An 18913-nucleotide genomic window follows, 5' to 3' on the forward strand; every position below is an offset into this window, starting at 1 on the left:
TGTGTCCACGGGGCAGTGGTGCCCCCACGCCGCTCCTCTGCGTGGCTTGGCCGTGCTGTTGCCGGGGAAGCCACCTTGCAGCCGTCCTGCTGGCCCCTGGGGACGACAGCTCCGGCTTGGCTGCCTTCCGGCCGGGCTGGGGCCCAGTCCAGGAGGAACCCTCAGAGTTTGATAGGTTTCCCTGACCAAGCCCTGAACGGGGTGAGAACTTTCCCCTTTGTCCTTAACTGATGGCGTGGGGGCAGGGCCCGCTGCCCTCTGCGACCTTGGTTTCACCTCGCTGCTCCCCCAGGCGCGTGGTTTCCCTGGTGGGCTCATTGGGCGGTTAATTAGCTCTAGCAGCAGCAAAGTGGCGCTGTGTGGGTTTTAGAAATAAAATCAATAAGTGACTTAACCACAGCCCAGCTATCTCCTCGGTCTCTCTCCCCTGGGGCCAGCTCCATTCCTGTGCCCGCTCCCTCCGCTCCCTGCCGTCAGCCTTTGTTAAGGTTTTGGAGAGAGGCTGACAAAAAGGCATCAGGCCGCCTGCAGCCCGGAACGGAGGCGATGGCAGGAGGCTTGACCCACAGACCCTGCACCTGCCCACGGGTCCTGGGGGCGGGGGCGGTGCGCCCCTTCCGTTTGTGCTGCTGCAGCAGTGCCCCCCCTGCCCCCCCAGCACTTGGCCAGCCGGGAAAGGTCAGCCCGGAGGCTCTGTTACTGAGACCAGGCCATGTGCTCTGCAGAAACCCAAGACTGCGCCGGGTTTCTGGCCGCAAGCGCAGACGTCAACAACCCTGAGGAGTTCGGGCTGGAAAAGTGCGCTTTCAGGGCTTGTGGGGCTCACACGCTGGGACGGGGGGCGGGGCACCAAGTAGTGGCTGAGGCACCACATGGAGCAGCCCCTGCCGGGGTGTCGCTCCTGGGAAGCAGGCCTGGAGATGGAGCTGGCACTAGGGAGAGAAGTGGACACCGGGGTGGGGGTGGGGGAGACCCTCACAGCGCAGCCAGCAGCCTGAGTGCAGGAGGGTGAGCTGGGGCCCTGGGGCCAGGAGCTGGCCTAGGGCTGTACTGATGGGGCTGCTGGCATGCCATGGGGTGTTCCAAGTTCTGCAGCGGCAGGACTGCACGGTCCAAGCTGCCACAGGGCGACAGTGGGCACGGCAAGGAGCCTGAGCTGGAGCCAGGGGTTTAGGTGCTCCGTGGAGGGGACACAGGCCGAGCGTGGGAGATGTGAATGGGAGAGCAGTTGCCAGGCGTTTCCTCCCGAAACGATCTGTGTAAGACTTCCAGAGCGGGGCAGTGAGGCCCCACACTCCTGACAGGCGCTGCCTGTTTCGGGGGTGTCTTCCTGATGCTTTTCCTCTACTTGCAAACATGGCTCCGTGGGAGGCAAGCCTGGAGATGCCGTCCAAGGGGAGGCGGGGGCCCAGGGCTCCTGTCCGGCCACACGTGGAGCCGAGTCCAGGGCTGCTGCGGCTCCCAAGATTCTTAGAAGCAGTGTGGCCTTCTCTGAACCCGGCTCTCGGTGGCATCCAGCAGCTGGCCGGCCTCTGACCGGCCTCCTTGGCTCCCGGGGCAGAACACCCAGTTCTCCCCTCAACCCTCCACCCACACGGGAGGCCTAGGCACCTTTGAAATGGCACCAAGCAGGCGCTGAGTGCGGCAGGGCTTAGAATACATCTGATGAAGGAGTCCAGTGCCCAGGAAGGCACAGCAAGCAGCCTAAGGTCACACAGCAAGGCCGTGCTGGGGCTGAAACGTGAGCAGTGAACGGGCAGCTAGGGCCTCAAGGAAGGTGTGAGTGGGGTGCAGACTGGGCAGCCATGTCACGGGAGGTCGCAGAGAAGGCCCTGCCCAGTGTGGCCCCCGGCTGGGCTGGGGGTGGGGGGAGTGAGCGAGGAAAGGCCTCTGCAACTGAGAAGCAAGCCACTGAAACCCAAAATTGGGAGTGCGTGGACTACAGTTCCCAGGGGCCTCTGCTCCGGGCCCAAGGCCCCCAGCCAAAGCCGGCCTGTAATCTGACCATTCCCCTTGAAAAGGTCACTTGGGAGCTTCTTGAGGGACAGCAACAGGGGGATCTCAGAGCGGCTCAGCTCTGGTGGGGGTGGGGTGAGCGAGCTCCCCCACCCGCCCCCCGAGAAGCCCCAGATCCTGGGCTCCCTCTGGCAAGCGCCCCGTGCCCTTGCTGCTCGCCGCACCCTGGCTCTCCGGCCCCTGGCCCCCAACCTGCAGGGAGTCCCGGCCCCTCCCGCCACAACCCGGGGGCCTCCCCACCCCAGCGCGGCTGTGCACAGCCGCCAGACCTGGCTCGCGTCTCTGATCAAGTGTTTGTTGGAGGGGAGAGAGGCCCGCAGTCCAGTCCCCGCTAGGAAAAGGGCCCAGGTTGGGGATAGGCTCATCAAGCCCCGGGCCTCCCGCCCAGCACTGCCTGCAGCAGCTCGCCTCCAGCCTTGCGAAAGGCAGGGAGAGGCCCGAAGACAGAAGCCCGGCCACTGAGCCAGGAGGAAGTGGGTCAGCATGGGGCCGCGGTGCAGCTAGCCGGGCCCTCCTTCCCCTGTCCTCTCAATCCCAAAAATAGCTCCAGGAGCTGCCAGGCCAAGACCCTCCCCCTGGGTGGTGGTGGTGGGGGGAGGCGGGGCGTGCAGGCCGGGGCCAGGGTTTAAATTCCCTGGAGGCTGCAGAGCTCCACTCCCTGGCTGGAGGCACCCTCAGGCCACCCGTCCGTCCGTCCGTCCACCGTCGTCCAGCCCGCCCTCCCGCAGCCATGTCCCGGCCCCTGTCAGACCAGGAGAAGAGAAAGCAAATCAGCGTGCGTGGCCTGGCCGGCGTGGAGAACGTGACTGAGCTGAAAAAGAACTTCAACCGGCACCTGCACTTCACCCTGGTGAAGGACCGCAATGTGGCCACGCCGCGAGACTACTACTTCGCGCTGGCCCACACCGTGCGCGACCACCTCGTGGGGCGCTGGATCCGCACGCAGCAACACTACTATGAGAAGGACCCCAAGGTGCTGCTGGGGCCACCCGTGGGGGCTCTGGGCTGGGGAACCCTGCCAGGGAGCTGGGACGTCCTGATGAAGTGGCTGCCGCCTCCTGGGGCCAGGGCATGCTACGGCAGACGAAGGGGTTCAGGCCCGACCATGGGCTGCGTGGCCACTGCGGGGGGCGGGATCAGGTTGGGGGTGCTCAGGGCACCCACTCAGAGGGTTGGAGGGGGTGGTGGTGGGCAGGAGGACAGCGAGGGCCCCCGGGGCGGGAGGGCATCGAATGTGTACACAGCATGCGTGGGCCGCCGGCGGGGCGAGGCCGGGGCAGCTGGGGCGGCGGGGATCAAGTGTCTGCTGGGGTCATTGGTAAATGTCAGCAACCTAACACCCCACAGCGGGGGTGGGGGAGGGGCCCAGGGAACCTGCAGCCGGGCACTGCCAGCATCCTCGTCCCCGTGGTGGTGCCCCTCGGCCTCCTGCTCGGAGCTGGGACTCGAGGCCCAAGGGGTACCGGGCAGTCCAAGGACGATGGGAGGTGGCGATCAGCAGCCCTGAGTCACTGCGCGACCTTGGGCAAAGGACTCTTTGCTCTGGGTCTTGGCCTTGGCCTCTTGGGGGCCACCTGGAGGTGCTCTGTGCCCGGACTCCCCGCTGGGCCGTCGGGAGGCACGTGAGCCCGGGGAAGGGTTCCCGCCTTCCCGAAGCAATCACTGGGCGTCTTCCAGATGAGGAGCCCGAGGCCCGGCGAGAAAGCGAGTTATTCCAAGTCAGAGGAATGCTGGGACCAGAGCCAGAGAAAAGCAGTGGGGGACAGGGATGGCTGCGGGCCTGGGAGCCGTGGGGGAGCAGTGCAGAGCTGCTGGCCGGGCTGACCCCCTCCCCTGCCTGCGTCTCTCTGGGCAGAGGATCTACTACCTGTCTTTGGAGTTCTACATGGGCCGGACGCTACAGAACACCATGGTGAACCTGGCTTTGGAGAATGCCTGCGACGAGGCCACCTACCAGGTGTGGAGGGGCGGGGCGTGCCTCGGGGACGGGGGCTCCCCCTGCTGGCACTTGGCCCTCATTGCTGCCCATCCCCCAGCTGGGCCTGGACATGGAGGAGCTGGAGGAAATCGAGGAGGACGCCGGGCTGGGCAACGGCGGCCTGGGCCGGCTGGCAGGTGAGTAGCCGGCTGGCGGGGCGGGGGTGGGGGGTGGGGGGAGCACCTGTCACTCACCCCCCTGTGCACCCTATAGCCTGTTTTCTGGACTCCATGGCGACACTCGGCCTGGCTGCCTATGGCTACGGGATCCGCTATGAGTTTGGGATTTTTAACCAGAAGATCTGCGGGGGCTGGCAGGTGAGCAGCCTTAGCCTTGAGGCCCCGTCACGATGGAGAGGGTGGCCCCCTGCCACTGGATAGGAGCAGAACCAGCCTCGGCCTCTGGGGAAAGCATCCTGGCCCCTCCACTGCTGCCCCAAAGCCCTCTGGCGACCGCTGGGACAGGTGGTCCACGCCGTGGACTGCTGGGCACGCTCATGTGCCAACAGAGCAGGGCCCGCCCCAGAGCCCTTAATTCACGCCTGCCCACTTGGTCGGGGGTGGGCACCTGGGCGTGACGCTGCCTCCTTTCTCCCCTGCCTCGGGCTCAGATGGAAGAAGCTGATGACTGGCTTCGCTATGGCAACCCCTGGGAGAAGGCCCGGCCTGAGTTCACACTGCCCGTGCACTTCTATGGCCGAGTGGAGCACACCAGCCAGGGGGCCAAGTGGGTGGACACACAGGTGAGGATCGAGCCAGAGGCCTCTGGGGGGAGCCCACTGCAGGGCGAGGGGAGGGGGGGAACGGGGAACGGGCTCACAGGCTGTGAGACGTGGGGAGGCTTTATAGCTGAGGACACGGAGGCTCAAAGAGGGTTGGTGACTTGCTGGAGGTCACAGGGGAGCCAGGCCAAGTGTGGGGTGCAGAGGGAGGGGAGAGGCTGCCCCCCTCGCTGCAAGAGCCCAGCAAGGGGTTCCAGGGGGAACAAGAGGGGAGTGGACTTGTTCAAGGTCACACAGCACGCTAGAGGGAGCTGGAAGCCAACCCAGGCGTCCAAATCCCCACAGCCAATCGTCTGGCTGGGGCTGCGGCTCCCTGGCCTGCAGGAAACTTCTGGGCTTCCAGAAGTGGGCCTCTGTGCCCCCGCCGTGTGGGGCTGCTGCACCTGTCAGAGGCAGCTCGGGCTCCTGGCTCTCCCCGGCTCTGCCGGCCCCGCTGGGTGCTCTGGGATCGCCCCCTCCCTGCCCTGAGCTGCAGCTTCCCCCTCCACTCTGCTGACCCAGGGTCCCAGGGCCGGGCAGCAAGGCCGAGGAGTGGAGGGGGCCCTGGCGCCGTGGCGGCAGGCAGTTCTTGGCAGCACGGACTGTGGGAGGTGGGGCCAGCATTAATCACTGCAAATTAGCCCTGTGGTCAACCAGGCATGGGACCTTTGGGTGCACTTGGACTTGACCCCTGTGACCCCGTCAGCCTGGTCCTGGGCTCCCCCAGGCCTCTCAAGTTCAAAGTGTCATTCAGCTTCTGCTTGGAACCCGCCCCACCCCTCTCTACAAAGTGGCCTCCAACTGAGCAGCACCTGTGGCTCTGGGCTGGTCACTCCGCCCCTCCCATAACCCTCTTGATGTGTGACAAGGCAGGGGTCTGGGTGTCACGTGGGCTCCGTCGTTCTTTCCAGAGAGGTCAGGCACATTGCTCACGGTTACCCGGCTGGTAACCGAGCACCGGGGCTAGAACCCAGGTGAGGGAGGCGGATGCCCGGGGCTGGGCCCCGCAGCCTGCCCAGCTCCTGACGGCAGACGCCCCCGCAGGTGGTGCTGGCCATGCCCTACGACACACCGGTGCCTGGCTACCGCAACAACGTCGTCAACACCATGCGCCTCTGGTCGGCCAAGGCGCCCAATGACTTCAACCTCAAGGACTGTGAGTTGAGTTCCCCTGCGGGGTGCGAGTGGCCCCAGCCCTGGGCGTGCTGGCCGCCGTAGCCCCAGCCTGACCCTAGCCCCACTTCTGTCCCCCAGTCAACGTCGGTGGCTACATCCAGGCGGTGCTGGACCGCAACCTGGCTGAGAACATCTCTCGGGTCCTGTACCCCAACGATAACGTGCGTCACCCCCCGGGCTGGGGGGAGGGACACTTGGCCTGCCCTAGTCCCAGCCAAGGCAGGGCGAATGGCTTGGCCTCGTCCTGTTCCCCCTCCCCTGAGTCCTAGGGGGGCAGTTAGGGCGGGCACTTGGGAGCTGTTACCTAGCGACACCCAGGCTACTCCCGGTGTGCAGGGGTGGGTGGGTGTGTCCCCGCATGGTTCTGGGTGAGGCAGAGGCCCGTGTCCCTGCGTCCCGCCTCCCTGACTCCAGCCCGGCCGGCCCTGTCTCTAGTTCTTCGAGGGGAAGGAGCTGCGTCTGAAGCAGGAATACTTCGTGGTGGCGGCCACCCTGCAGGACATCATCCGCCGCTTCAAGTCCTCCAAGTTCGGCTGCCGCGACCCCGTGCGCACCAACTTCGATGCCTTCCCGGATAAGGTGCCGTGCCTGGGAGGGAGGGCTCCCCCCTCCGCCCGCCTCCTCGGCCCACCAGTGCCACCGCATCACCCTTCCAGCCCGGGCAGCCCCACTTTCTAGATGAGGGAGCGGGGACCGGGTGCGTGTGAACGGGGTGTAGGACTTGCACAGGATCCCGACTGACGGACACAGAATGGGGCTCCCCGCTCCGCCCGCTGCCCCTGTCTTCCCCTCTGCCCTGTGTCCTGCCGCAGACCCAGGCTGGGCCCCCCGGGCGGGGAGGACCGTGGCACGTGGCTTGGAGCTCAGACTGAGCCCGGCCCCTCACCTGCAGGTAGCCATCCAGCTCAACGACACCCACCCCTCGCTGGCCATCCCGGAGCTCATGAGGGTGCTGGTGGACCAGGAGCATCTGGACTGGGACAAGGTGGGCTTCCCGGCCCCTCCAGCCCCGTCTGATGCTGCCTCAGATGCTGCTCTGGGCTGGGAGGGTGGGAGGCGGGAGATGAGGCCAGAGGGTGGCGGGTGGCCTAGAAGCTGGCCCTGGGGCGGCAGGGCCGGCCAGCCTGCTGCACTGGGTGCCGGGCGTCTCACTCCCCGCCCTGTGTGCCAGGCCTGGGAAGTGACGGTAAAGACGTGCGCCTACACCAACCACACGGTGCTGCCCGAGGCGCTGGAGCGCTGGCCCGTGCACCTCATGGAGACGCTGCTGCCGCGCCACCTCCAAATCATCTATGAGATCAACCAGCGCTTCCTTAACGTGAGGCTGGGGGCGCAGGGGCGTCCAGCCGTGGCGGGGGAGGGGGCGCGGGCCCTGGGATCCCGGGTGCTGGTACCAGCTCTGGGCTCTCCGGGCACAGCGCGTGGCGGCTGCATTCCCCGGGGATGTCGACCGGCTGCGGCGCATGTCGCTGGTGGAGGAGGGCGCCGTGAAACGCATCAACATGGCGCACCTGTGCATCGCCGGCTCCCACGCAGTCAACGGCGTGGCTCGCATCCACTCGGAGATCCTCAAGAAGACCATGTGAGCTGCCCCTCCCGCCCACGGCCCCCAGGCTTCGTGTAGGCCCCGCCCCCTCGCCCACCTGGCGCCCACCTGTGGCCCCCGTGCGCTGTAGCGCTGGGAGGCAGAGCTCCCCTCCTGCCTGCGGTCTGCAGCTGGCAGTCCAGGCCCCCTTCAGCCCCAGGGAGGAGACCCTCATCCCCCAGCGGGGAGTGGTGACCCCCACCCCACCCCATCCTGCAGCTTCAAGGACTTCTATGAGCTAGAGCCTCATAAGTTCCAGAACAAGACCAACGGCATCACCCCTCGGCGCTGGCTGGTTCTGTGTAACCCTGGGCTGGCCGAGATCATTGCTGAGGTAAGAGAACACCATATGGACAGTAGGGTCAACCCAGGTCACTGCTGGGGTCAGCTGGGCGCAGTCCCGTGGTTAGGTCCTGGCCTGCACCTGTGGCAGGGGGCACCATCACCTTTGCACGGGAGGTGCCCTGTGCGTTGATGGCGGCCCTGGCTGTGGAGGCCAAGCGGGTGCTCCTTGCCATGTAACGAGGCCAGTCGTTGGGTCCCGTGTGGAGTGAGACAGGAGGAGGCCCAAGGTCCGGCCGGCTGGAGGGTCAGCATCAAGGGAGGGAGATGGACAGGGAGGACCCAGGCCACAGCTGACCAGCAAAGGACCCGTCTGTGCTGGGAGGAGGGAGACAGGGGCCGGGCTAGACTGACAGCCATCTCCTCCCAGCGCATCGGGGAGGAGTACATTTCAGACCTGGACCAGCTGCGCAAGCTGCTCTCTTACGTGGACGACGAAGCCTTTATCCGGGATGTGGCGAAAGTGAAGCAGGTGGGGACACCAGGGCTGGCACTTGGGGTGTGTGGGCGGGGCTGGATGTCTGGGTCAGGATGGGTAAATACAGCTCATCACCCCTGCCTGCCCCAGGCTTTGGTGTGGTTGGTGGTGGGATTGATTATCAATGTCTGCCCTGATGCAGGAGTGGATCAGTTAGCAATGCCTGCCTTGGTGCAGGAAGGTAGCAAGTGACTTCCTACCTTTACCTTCCTGGGCCTGGGGAGGGGAAGAGGCAGCACTGTAGGATTTCCTGGGGCTGAGGCCTGTTGGTGAGGCCTCCCCCTCCCTTGCTTCCAGGAAAACAAGCTGAAGTTCGCGGCCTACCTGGAGAGGGAATACAAGGTCCACATCAACCCCAACTCGCTGTTCGACATCCAAGTGAAACGGATCCACGAATACAAGCGGCAGCTGCTTAACTGCCTGCACGTCATCACCCTGTACAACCGTGAGTGGCGCGGCCCTGGCCTGGCTCCCGGAGGCCCTCCTGGTGCACCACACGCGGTCAAACCAGGATCTCCTTGGGCCCGTGACGGCCTTGGGGACGCGGGACTGTCTCCCTTTCCTGGGTGGGCAAGCTGAGCCTCGGAGAGTTGGGAGTGACGGTCACACAGCAGGTGACGGCCTAGATGGCCTGCCGCCTCCCAGCCCGACCCTGGCTGCCCGGGTCCTGTCTGGAGCCACCGCCCGGAGGCCAGAAGCTGGCCCGCTGACTCCCGCCTCTCTCCGCAGGCATCAAGAAGGAGCCCAATAAGTTTGTTGTGCCTCGGACCGTGATGATTGGAGGGAAGGTGAGAGGCTCTCGGCCTGTGACAGCCCAGCCCAGCGGGGCTGTGGGATAAGGGGAAGGGCAGTGGAGCTGACCCCACACCCGGTGCCCCACAGGCCGCACCTGGGTACCACATGGCCAAGATGATCATCAAACTTATCACCGCCATTGGGGATGTAGTCAACCACGACCCGGTGGTCGGAGACCGCCTCCGTGTCATCTTCCTGGAGAACTACCGGGTCTCGCTGGCTGAGAAAGGTGCGGTGTTGCTGGCAGGGGCCCTGGCTAGCTCAGTCCCCGGAAGAGGCAGCGTGGATTGATGGGGCGGCTGGGCTGGGCCTCGTGGGTTCCCTTCAGATCCCACAGTGGGGCCGGAGGATCCAAGCAGATCCCAGCTGTTGAAGAACCAGAGGGCAGGGGGCCCAAGGGAGACTGGAGGGGTGGGGAAGGGAGACCCCAAGCCTGGCTCTGCCCAGGCCCGGCCAGGTGCCAGCCCGAGCTGACCCGATCCCCTCGCCACGGGCCCACAGTGATCCCGGCTGCCGACCTCTCGGAGCAGATCTCCACCGCGGGCACCGAGGCCTCAGGCACTGGCAACATGAAGTTCATGCTCAACGGAGCTCTGACCATCGGCACGATGGACGGCGCCAACGTGGAGATGGCCGAGGAGGCGGGAGAGGAGAACTTCTTCATCTTTGGCATGCGGGTGGAAGATGTGGACAGACTTGACCAGAGAGGGTATGGCAGGGGGCAGGCACGCTCAGGGCTCTTGGGAAGCAGAGCTGGCAGGGGGCGGCGTGTGCGGGGAGGCTGACCCAGGCTGTGCCTGACCTGAGATCTAAGCCTAAGGATTCTGGAAGAACCTGGACGAGGTTTAGTGAAACAGGAAAAGAGAGAAGCCAATCAGAACTGGGGGAAAAGAGGGAAAAGTCCACGCACCCTAAGAAGTGATACTCCTCGGGAACTGGAAGTGAAATTTAACCCTTAGCTCCCTGGAGGCCGTGGCGAAAAGAGCGATAGGAGCACAGGCAGTAGCTACAGCGGTGCTTGTGGTCAGAACCAGTCGTCAGAGGAGGCGTGTCCTCGGCGATCTATGTTATAAAAAATATCTGTTTATTCTCTCTAATTTATGTTGAAAGGCAGAGAGAGAGGTGGGTTCCCAAGACAGAGAGAAAGGTCTTCCTTTTGCCGTTGGTTCACCCTCCAATGGCCTTCACGGCCGGCGCGCTGCGGCTGGGGCACCACGCTGATCCGAAGCCAGGAGCCAGGTGCTTCTCCTGGTCTCCCAGGGGGTGCAGGGCCCAAGCACTTGGGCCATCCTCCACTGCACTCCCGGGCCACAGCAGAGAGCTGGCCTGGAAGAGGGGCAACCGGGACAGGATGCGGTGCCCCCGACCGGGACTAGAACCCGGTGTGCCGGCACCGCAAGGTGGAGGATTAACCTGTTGAGCCACGGCGCTGGCCAAGGAGAGATCTTCTATCTGCTGCTTTACGCCCCAAATGCCTGCCACAGCCATGGCTGGGCCAGGCGGGAGCCAGGAGTCCAGGACTCCATTCTGGCCTCGCACCTGGGTACCTGGGCCGTCATTTGCTGCCTCCCAGGCGCAGGCGCGGGACTGGGTCCAGGGCACATCGCTATGGGATGCAGGTGTTTCAAGTGGCTGTTTAACCTGCTGAGCCACAGCGCCCAACCTGGCATTGCACTTCTTTCTTTCTTTTAGTTATTTTTCCAGATTTATTTATTTGAAAGGCAGAGTGACAGAGAGAGAGAAAAAAAAAAAGGAGAGACAGAGAAACGTCTTCTATCCACTGGTTCACTCCCCAAATGGCCACAATGGCTAGAGCTGAGCCAATCCGAAGCCAGGAGCCAGGAGCTTCTTCCAGGTCTCCCATGCAGGTGCAGGGACCCAAGGACTTGGGCCATCCTCCACTGCCTTCCCAGCCCATAGAGAGAGCTGGATTGGAAGTGGATCAGCCAGGACTTGAACTGGCACCCATATGGGATGCCGGCACTGCACGTGGTGGCTTTACCTGCTACTTGGCAGCGCTGGCCCCTGCATTCTTTTTTAAGATTTATTTATTTCAAAGTCAGAGTTACAGAGCTAGAAGGAGAGACAGAGAGAGAAAGAGAGAGGTCTTCGATCCACTGGTTCATTTCCCATGTGGCCACAACTGTCAGGGCTGGGCCAGGCTGAAGCCATGACCTTCATCCAGGTCTCCCACGTGAATACAAGGGCCCAAGTACTTGGGCCATCTTCTGTTGCTTTCCCAGGTGCATTAGTGCTGGGTCTTAGTCCACCCGTACAAGGATGGACTGGGTCCGAGGAAAGGTAAGTGCGCCGCTCGCCCGTTCCCCAGCCTCCCGATCCCGGAGACAATCAGACGCAGCGGGGAGCCAAGTCTAGCAAGGACTCATTTACTTCCTGAGAAACAGAACCTTTTATAGTACAAAACTGCAGAGTCATTGGGGCAGGGCTAAGGACCAACCAATCACCTAAACGGTCATTTTACGGGGGGATTTCTATAGGACTAGCCATATGTCTATACACTTGTTACTAGTTTTATTACCTCCCCTGATGTTGCGCAGCCAATTAGTTTTAGTGGTAAACAACTTTGGATTCCGCCCACCTTACTTCCTTTGGGCACCATCATGTAACTAATTTCCCCACATATTCCCCCTTTTTTGTTTTAGCACGCAGTCCCTGTCTTAGGTTGCCCCCAGCCGTCCTTGCCCTTACCCGTCATTGGTAACCCAGGCAGCTTGGCCATGAGCCCTGTCTTAGGTTGGTACAGGACGCTGGGTGCTTTACCCGTCTTTGGGTGTCGCGTGACTTGTTAACAGTACGTGGGGGATGAGGGACACTAGCATGCAGGAATCATTGTTGTGCACCAATACAAGGTGTGAGTCTGTAGCCCTGCATAACAAAAACATCCCTCCCTTCTGAGGTGCCACCCATTGGCCCAAAGTCTCATTAACAATTTGACATCCATTCCAGATTTTTTCCTGAGAACCTTTTGACAAATCCAATGACCCATCCCCGTAGTCTCACACACCCATTGAGAGAGGGGTTGGTCCCCCCTTTTTCTTTTAAAGATTGTTCCTTTAGGCCAGCCTCTTGGCCAGGCCGCTGGTGCTAGGCTCCTCGATGTGGAGAAGGAGCCATAGCACACACAGATCACATTGTAGGGCATGCTGAAGTCCTGCGTGAGCAGGCTCACCAGCAGCAGTTCTGTGTACAGTCTCACGAAGTAGCTGGACTGAGGATGGACAGGCTGACATAGAAGCCATGGTTGGGGTCTGGAGTGTACTCAGTCCACTTGAGCAGGGTCCACTCAAACTGGATGGAGACCTTGGTGACCAAGCTGGCAGGCAGCTGAATGGGCGTCTCCAGGAGGTGGAGCTGCAGGCAGTCCTGGGCAGGCTGGGCTCCTTGCCCTTGGATGTGATGGGCATGTAGATCATGGCATAGTGTCCAGCAGCAGCATGGGGAAGGTGTGGTACGGGTGGGTGTACAGCAGGGTGCTCAACCCTCTCCCAGCCCGTGCAGCAGGAGGGTCGGGAACAGGTATCCTCGGGGCGCGCCTGCTCGCCGCGCTCTGAACTGGTGCCCGCGCAGTCCTGCGACGTACCGCCCTCCGCCTCTGGCCAGGTCCAGTGAGTGTTCCGGTGCAAGGCGCGTGCGGGCCTCGGGAGGCCGGGCCAGGCCCCAGCCTCAGGCGGCCGCGGAGCGCCCCATACCCCGCGGGACTGCACCGGGCTGCAAGGCATGTGCTCGCTCGGCACCATCGGGCTGGATCCGCGTTCCCATCGCAGCCTCTCGGCGAGCCGCCCCAACCTCTCCTCGCCCGGCCCCGCGTCCCTAATTTGTTCCGCGGTGGAGAGAGGGGCCCGGAGCTGCAGTCTTCCCCTCCCGCCACGTCGGGGCTCCCGCCCAGGCCACTGGCCCCGACGTTTACCACCATCGTCGTCCACCCGGTCCGCGCCGCTGCTCGACTGGGTGGGCAGCAGCTGTCTGCCCCGTGCTGAGGCCACTGCTGGCCTGGGGCCGCCCCTGCTGCCGCTGCTCCGGCTCTGGTGTTCCCCGCCGGGCTCCATGCGCTGCGTTGCGGGGTGCAGCGCAGTACTTGCACTGCTTCGTCCAGGTGCGAGAGGGCTGCGGTGCAGCCCAGCTCCACGGCCAGGCGCGGCTCCTCGCACAGCTCGGACGGTGACCACAAGGGGTCCGGGCCGGCCAGGTGTGCGGCCAGTGTGCAGCAGCCCTCGGCGAGGTGGGTGAGGCGGCGCAACAGGTGCGCCCAGGGGCCTTGGAAGGTGGCAGCCACGTCCCCGGAAGGCAGCGGGGTGATCCTCCCGCAGGGTGTTGCATGGGGGCTCTGCCTGGCCCCCGCCACCTGGCCCCAGGAGCAGCAGCACCAGCAGAGTGAGCAGCATGGCCGCCGCCATGCCAGCGGCTGCTCCCGCGTAAGTTACCTCATTTCTCCTCCCTCCTCCCGGGCAATCGGAAGGGTCTGCATCAGGTAGCTCCCTCCGTGGCTCTACATAGGGGGAGGCCGCCTCTGCCCCCAGGAGGTATGGGGGGGATTCTGGCCCTTCTGGGGTGGAGGGGCTAGGCGGGGTGACTTTTACTTTCGTTTTTGCTTTTTGATTAAACTTAGCCCGTTTTCTTTCCCCGCCATCTTCCTCTGAGTCTCTGGGCTCTCCCAAGTCCTGTAAGGCCTTTAAGGCCCAGTCCATAATGGACGAAACTGCATTACCCATACTAGGGTTTCACTTACCCTGAGAGACCGCTTGGCCTCGGCCGAAAAGTTACTGCTTGAGCCCCACGTTGGGCGCCAGATGCTGGGTCTTAGTCCACCCGTACAAGGATGGACTGGGTCCGAGGAAAGGTAAGTGCGCCGCTCGCCCGTTCCCCAGCCTCCCGATCCCGGAGACAATCAGACGCAGCGGGGAGCCAAGTCTAGCAAGGACTCATTTACTTCCTGAGAAACAGAACCTTTTATAGTACAAAACTGCAGAGTCATTGGGGCAGGGCTAAGGACCAACCAATCACCTAAACGGTCATTTTACGGGGGGATTTCTATAGGACTAGCCATATGTCTATACACTTGTTACTAGTTTTATTACCTCCCCTGATGTTGCGCAGCCAATTAGTTTTAGTGGTAAACAACTTTGGATTCCGCCCACCTTACTTCCTTTGGGCACCATCATGTAACTAATTTCCCCACACATTAGCAGGGAGCTGGATCAGAAATGGAGCAGCTGGTACTCAAACCAGCACCTGTATGGGATCCTGGCGTCTCAGGCATTGGCTTAACCTGCTACGCCACAATACTGGCCCCACATTTTAAAACAGTTTATATTTGGCCGGCGCCATGGCTCAACAGGCTAATCCTCCACCTTGCGGCGCCGGCACACCGCGTTCTAGTCCCGGTCAGGGCGCCGGATTCTATCCCGGTTGCCCCTCTTCCAGGCCAGCTCTCTGCTATGGCCCGGGAAGGCAGTGGAGGATGGCCCAAGTGCTTGGGCCCTGCACCCCATGGGAGACCAGGAGAAGCACCTGGTTCCTGGCTTCGGATCAGCACGATGTGCCGGCCGCAGCGGCCATTGGAGGGTAAACCAACGGCAAAAAGGAAGACCTTTCTCTCTGTCTCTCTCTCTCACTATCCACTCTGTCTAAAAAAAAAAAAAAAGTTTATATTTAATGTTTTTTTTTCCTTATAAGAAATATGTACTCAAAAATAAAAAACACGCTCACTGATTAGCAAAATAACAATGACAATAAAATAACTGTTATCCATAATTTCATCACCAGGTTTAAAACCACAGTTCTCCTGGTAAAAAATTATTTATTTTGAAAAGCAGAGAGACAGAGACAGAGAGAGAGCACCCATTTGCTGGTCACTCCCCACATGCCCACAACAGCTGAGCCTGGGCCAAAGCCAGGAGCCTGGAGCTCCATCAGGTCTCCCATGTGGGTGGCAAAGATCCAACTGCTTGAACCATCACACTGCCTCCCAGCGTGAGCACCAGCAAGAAGCTGGATCAGAAGTGGAGGAGCTGGGGCCGGCGCTGTGGTGTGGTGGGTGAGACTGCTGCCTGCAGTGCTGGCATCCCATGTGGGCGCCGGTTTGAGTCCCGGCCGCTCCACTTCTTTTTTTTTTTTTTTTTCTTTTTCTTTCATTTTTTTTTTTTAATTTTTTTTATTTTTTTTTATTTTTGACAGGCAGAGTGGACAGTGAGAGAGAGACAGAGAGAAAGGTCTTCCTTTTGCCGTTGGTTCACCCTCCAATGGCCGCCGCGGTAGTGCGCTGCGGCCAGCGCACCGTGCTGATCCGATGGCAGGAGCCAGGTGCTTCTGGTCTCCCATGGGGTGCAGGGCCCAAGGACTTGGGCCATCCTCCACTGCACTCCCTGGCCACAGCAGAGAGCTGGCCTGGAAGAGGGGCAACCGGGACAGGATCGGTGCCCCAACCAGGACTAGAACCTGGTGTGCCGGCGCCACAAGGCGGAGGATTAGCCTAGTGAGCCGCGGCGCCGGCACCCGGCCGCTCCACTTCTGATCCAGCTCCCTGCTAATGCGCCTGGGAAAGCAGCAGAAGATGGTCCAAGTCCTTGTGCCCCTGGCACCCACATGGGAGACCTGGCTGGAATTGTGGGCTCCTGCCTTGGGCCTGGCCCAGTCCCGGCCACTGTGGCCATTTGGGGTGTGCGGTACTGGTGTCACAGGCGGCAGCTTAACCTGCTGTGCCACAACGCCGGCCACTCAGATATGTTAAATGTTTGTACACCATTTCCTCCCACGGACTTGCCACACTCATGTAATAAGGTTGATGTCCTCTGTTAGGCTGAGCAACCTTTGATGTCTGCATCTATAGCTCTGACATTTCCTTAAGGTAACTTAGAGGGGCCGGGCCTTTTAGAATCCAAGGACGAGTCCTTGAGGCTCTCGGTGCCGATGGCCAGTTGCCAGCTTACTCTCCCGAGAGGGTACGGGTGCTGGTGTGAAATGCCCAGATTTCTCCTGGAAGTGTGGACTACAACGCTCAGACTAGGGGCTGGTGTCGTGGCGCGAGCGGACGCTGGCATCCCATGTCAGAGCCCCAGTTCGAGTCCCGGCTGCTCCACTTCTGATCCAGCTCCCTGCCCATGCATCTGGGAAGGCAGTGGAGGATGGCCCCAGTGCTCGGGCCTCTGCACCCACGTGGGAGACCAGGATGGAGCTCCCGACTTCGGCCTGGTCCAGACGTGACTGTGGTGGGCATGTGGGGGAGTGAGCCAGCAGGTGGACGCTCTCTGTCTCTCCCTCGCTCTGCCTTTCACATACATAAATAACTCTTAAAACAGGCTTTGTCCTTGGGCAGTGACATGTCTTGAGCAAGATCTAAACGCTCAGAACCAGGCTCCCGAGGAACGATTCTGAACTTCCGGCCCCTCCAGGCCTCCCTGTTGTCATCTACAGAGAGGGGGCTGGCAAATCCGTGCAGAGGAGGGAGGAGCCTGCCGGGAAGGGCAGCTCCAGGCGGGACAGCCGCAGGCTGGGCCCGGCTCCGACCCCAGGGCCAGGGACTTTCCAGAGCTGCTCTGCCGTGGGGGTGGAGGAGCCTGGAGCCCCTTTGCAGGGAGCCCACACCGCCCTGCCCCGGCCCCCCGGCAGGTACAACGCCCAGGAGTACTACGACCGTATCCCCGAGCTTCGGCAGATCATGGAGCAGCTGAGCAGCGGCTTCTTCTCCCCGAAACAGCCGGACCTGTTCAAGGACATCGTCAACATGCTCATGCACCACGACCGGTAAGCGGGGCTCGGGCGGGGGAGGGGGCCGCGCAGGGGTCTCTCCAGGCGCCGGCGGCCGCCGGCCTGGCCCTCGGCCTCATGGCGCTGCTTCCTCTCCCTTCCCCAGGTTCAAAGTCTTCGCAGATTATGAAGACTACATCAAGTGCCAGGAGCGAGTCAGCGCCTTGTACAAGGTGAGGGGTGCCGGGCCGGGGCCAGGCAGGGCTGGGGCGGCCCTGGCTGCGGTGAGGCAGAGAGCAGGCTGGCGGGCCGCGTGAACCCAGGGCTCCCCTTTGGCCTGCAGAACCCCAGGGAGTGGACGCGGATGGTGATCCGGAACATAGCCACCTCGGGCAAGTTCTCCAGCGACCGCACCATTGCCCAGTATGCGCGGGAGATCTGGGGCGTGGAGCCCTCGAGACAGCGGCTGCCAGCCCCGGACGAGAAGATCTCAGCCTAGACCAGACCCCAGCGCGGCCCTGCCCTCCGCCAGCCTTGGAGCCGGCCCCAGCTCCCTGTCCTGAGCGTGGGGGCCTGGGGTCAGACCTCCGAGTCCCCTCCTGAAACCCCCTCCCCCCCAGCAGCAAGGTCCCAGTGCCCAGCGTGCCTCAGGGCACTGGGCCCCCTCCTACTTATGGGGTCCGACCAACTGCGCCCACTCCCCAATAAACTCTTCCTCCTTACCAGCCTCCTCACCCCTCTCTCTGTTGGCAGGTATTTTTAGCTCTTGGCCCGCCCCGCGGCAGCTGCACAGTCACCCCCTTGTCCCCCACCCCCCGCAGGTGGCAGGTGTATCCCCTGGGTGGGAGGGAGAGGAGAGGGGGCGGGGCCCGGGTCTCTCATCCCCTTCCATCGGCGCCACCCTCCACGCCTCTCCTCTGAGTGCTGTGTCCATACTAGGTCAGCGGCCAGCCCGGCTGGCCGGGGGCGGGGCGTTTGGCTGGGTGGGGCCCACCGGAGCCGGGAGCCTGGACTTGGCGTTGAGGCCTCCGGGACTACTGTGGATCCGCGCTGCCGGGGGCGGGACCCAGGGGGGAGGAACCTGGGGAGGCTTGGCGTCTTCTCGGCTCCGCCCCCAGCCCCGCCCCACTGCGGCGTTTGAGGGTCTCTCAGCAGGTGGCTGGGCTGCACCCAAAGCCGGGGCGATGTTAGGGCGGGGGACAGTCACGGATCGCCGAGGCTGGGCCGCGTCACCCTCGCTCACTATGGGGAAACCGAAAACCAGAAAGAGCGTGTTCTGGGTCTCACGTTAGCAACCTGGGGGTGCAGGGGAGGGGCGAGCCCGGCAGGGAGGTTTGGGGCCGGTGGTTTCACAGTGAGTGTGCTTGAACCCAAACGGCCGGAAGCTGTTACGGGGACCCCAACCGCCTGCTGCTGCCCCTCCCAAGTTCCCCCCCCCCCGCCGGGGTACAGGCCTCCAGCCTGCGCCGCCCGCTGCTGCCCCTTCCCCAGCCTGTGGGGAGCCAGGCCTCCGGGGGTCCGCCCCCAGACACCGAGGCCGCGTCTCCAGGTAGCCGCATTTTGAGCCTGCCTGCCCGACTCCTCTGCCCAAAACGCTCCCATCTTGCCCTAGCCCCTCCCCCCCACCCAAAGACCCGCTGCCCCCACGCCCGAGACCTGCACCAGGCCCGAGCCGCCCGCCGCCCGCAGGAAGACGCCCGGCCCGGGGACGGGCTAGCCCCGTGGGAACGGTTTGTCTCGAAAACAGGAACCCGGGCCGGGGGCTGGGCGGGGCGCCCCTTCCCCACCGCAGTCCGCTTCCTGCCCCTCCCGGTTTCCTCCCCCGACACCCAGGCGGGTGGGGGGGGGCAGAGGGGCGCCCAGGGTTGAGGGGAGAGCGCCCTCGGATTAGTTTCCCCCCTCCACGTCCCCCGCAGCCCGGCCTTCGCCCACCCACCCTCGGCACCGCCGTGGCGCAGCCCCCCGCCCGCCGCCTCGGCGTCCCGGGCGGCGCGGCAGGGGAGGGGTTAAGCTGCCGCAGGGACCTCCGCGTGCGGGGCAGAGGGAGCCCCCGGTGGGGGAGGCGCAGCCCGCGCTGCG

At 63.1% G+C, this 18913-nt stretch overlaps 1 protein-coding gene across 1 annotated transcript; it reads left to right on the forward strand.

Annotated features, from left to right (window-relative positions):
- Window positions 1–2709: 2709 nt before the first annotated feature.
- PYGM (glycogen phosphorylase, muscle associated) lies at window positions 2710–17559 on the forward strand. The gene is made up of 20 exons (XM_062197776.1): window positions 2710–2989; window positions 3872–3973; window positions 4053–4131; window positions 4208–4311; window positions 4605–4736; window positions 5799–5910; window positions 6009–6091; window positions 6366–6509; window positions 6823–6915; window positions 7102–7248; window positions 7349–7512; window positions 7735–7849; window positions 8228–8329; window positions 8633–8780; window positions 9065–9123; window positions 9218–9359; window positions 9632–9839; window positions 16757–16891; window positions 17001–17067; window positions 17178–17559. The coding sequence occupies exons 1-20, from the start codon at window positions 2747–2749 to the stop codon at window positions 17331–17333; spliced, it is 2535 nt and encodes an 844-aa protein (XP_062053760.1). The 5' UTR covers window positions 2710–2746; the 3' UTR covers window positions 17334–17559.
- The last annotated feature ends 1354 nt before the right edge of the window (window positions 17560–18913 follow it).

This window comes from Lepus europaeus, chromosome 7 (assembly GCF_033115175.1).
Source record: "Lepus europaeus isolate LE1 chromosome 7, mLepTim1.pri, whole genome shotgun sequence".
In the NCBI taxonomy this organism is placed as follows: Eukaryota; Metazoa; Chordata; class Mammalia; order Lagomorpha; family Leporidae; genus Lepus; species Lepus europaeus.

What these genes read in the sequence shown, in the direction of transcription:
- PYGM (XM_062197776.1), top strand. Translation starts at nt 2,747, where the DNA reads ATGTCCCGGCCCCTGTCAGACCAGGAGAAGAGAAAGCAAATCAGCGTG. An exon ending in TGACTTCAACCTCAAGGACT is followed by an intron (nt 5,911 to 6,008) that starts GTGAGTTGAGTT and finishes TCTGTCCCCCAG; the next exon opens with TCAACGTCGGTGGCTACATC. An exon ending in GAGTCAGCGCCTTGTACAAG is followed by an intron (nt 17,068 to 17,177) that starts GTGAGGGGTGCC and finishes TTTGGCCTGCAG; the next exon opens with AACCCCAGGGAGTGGACGCG.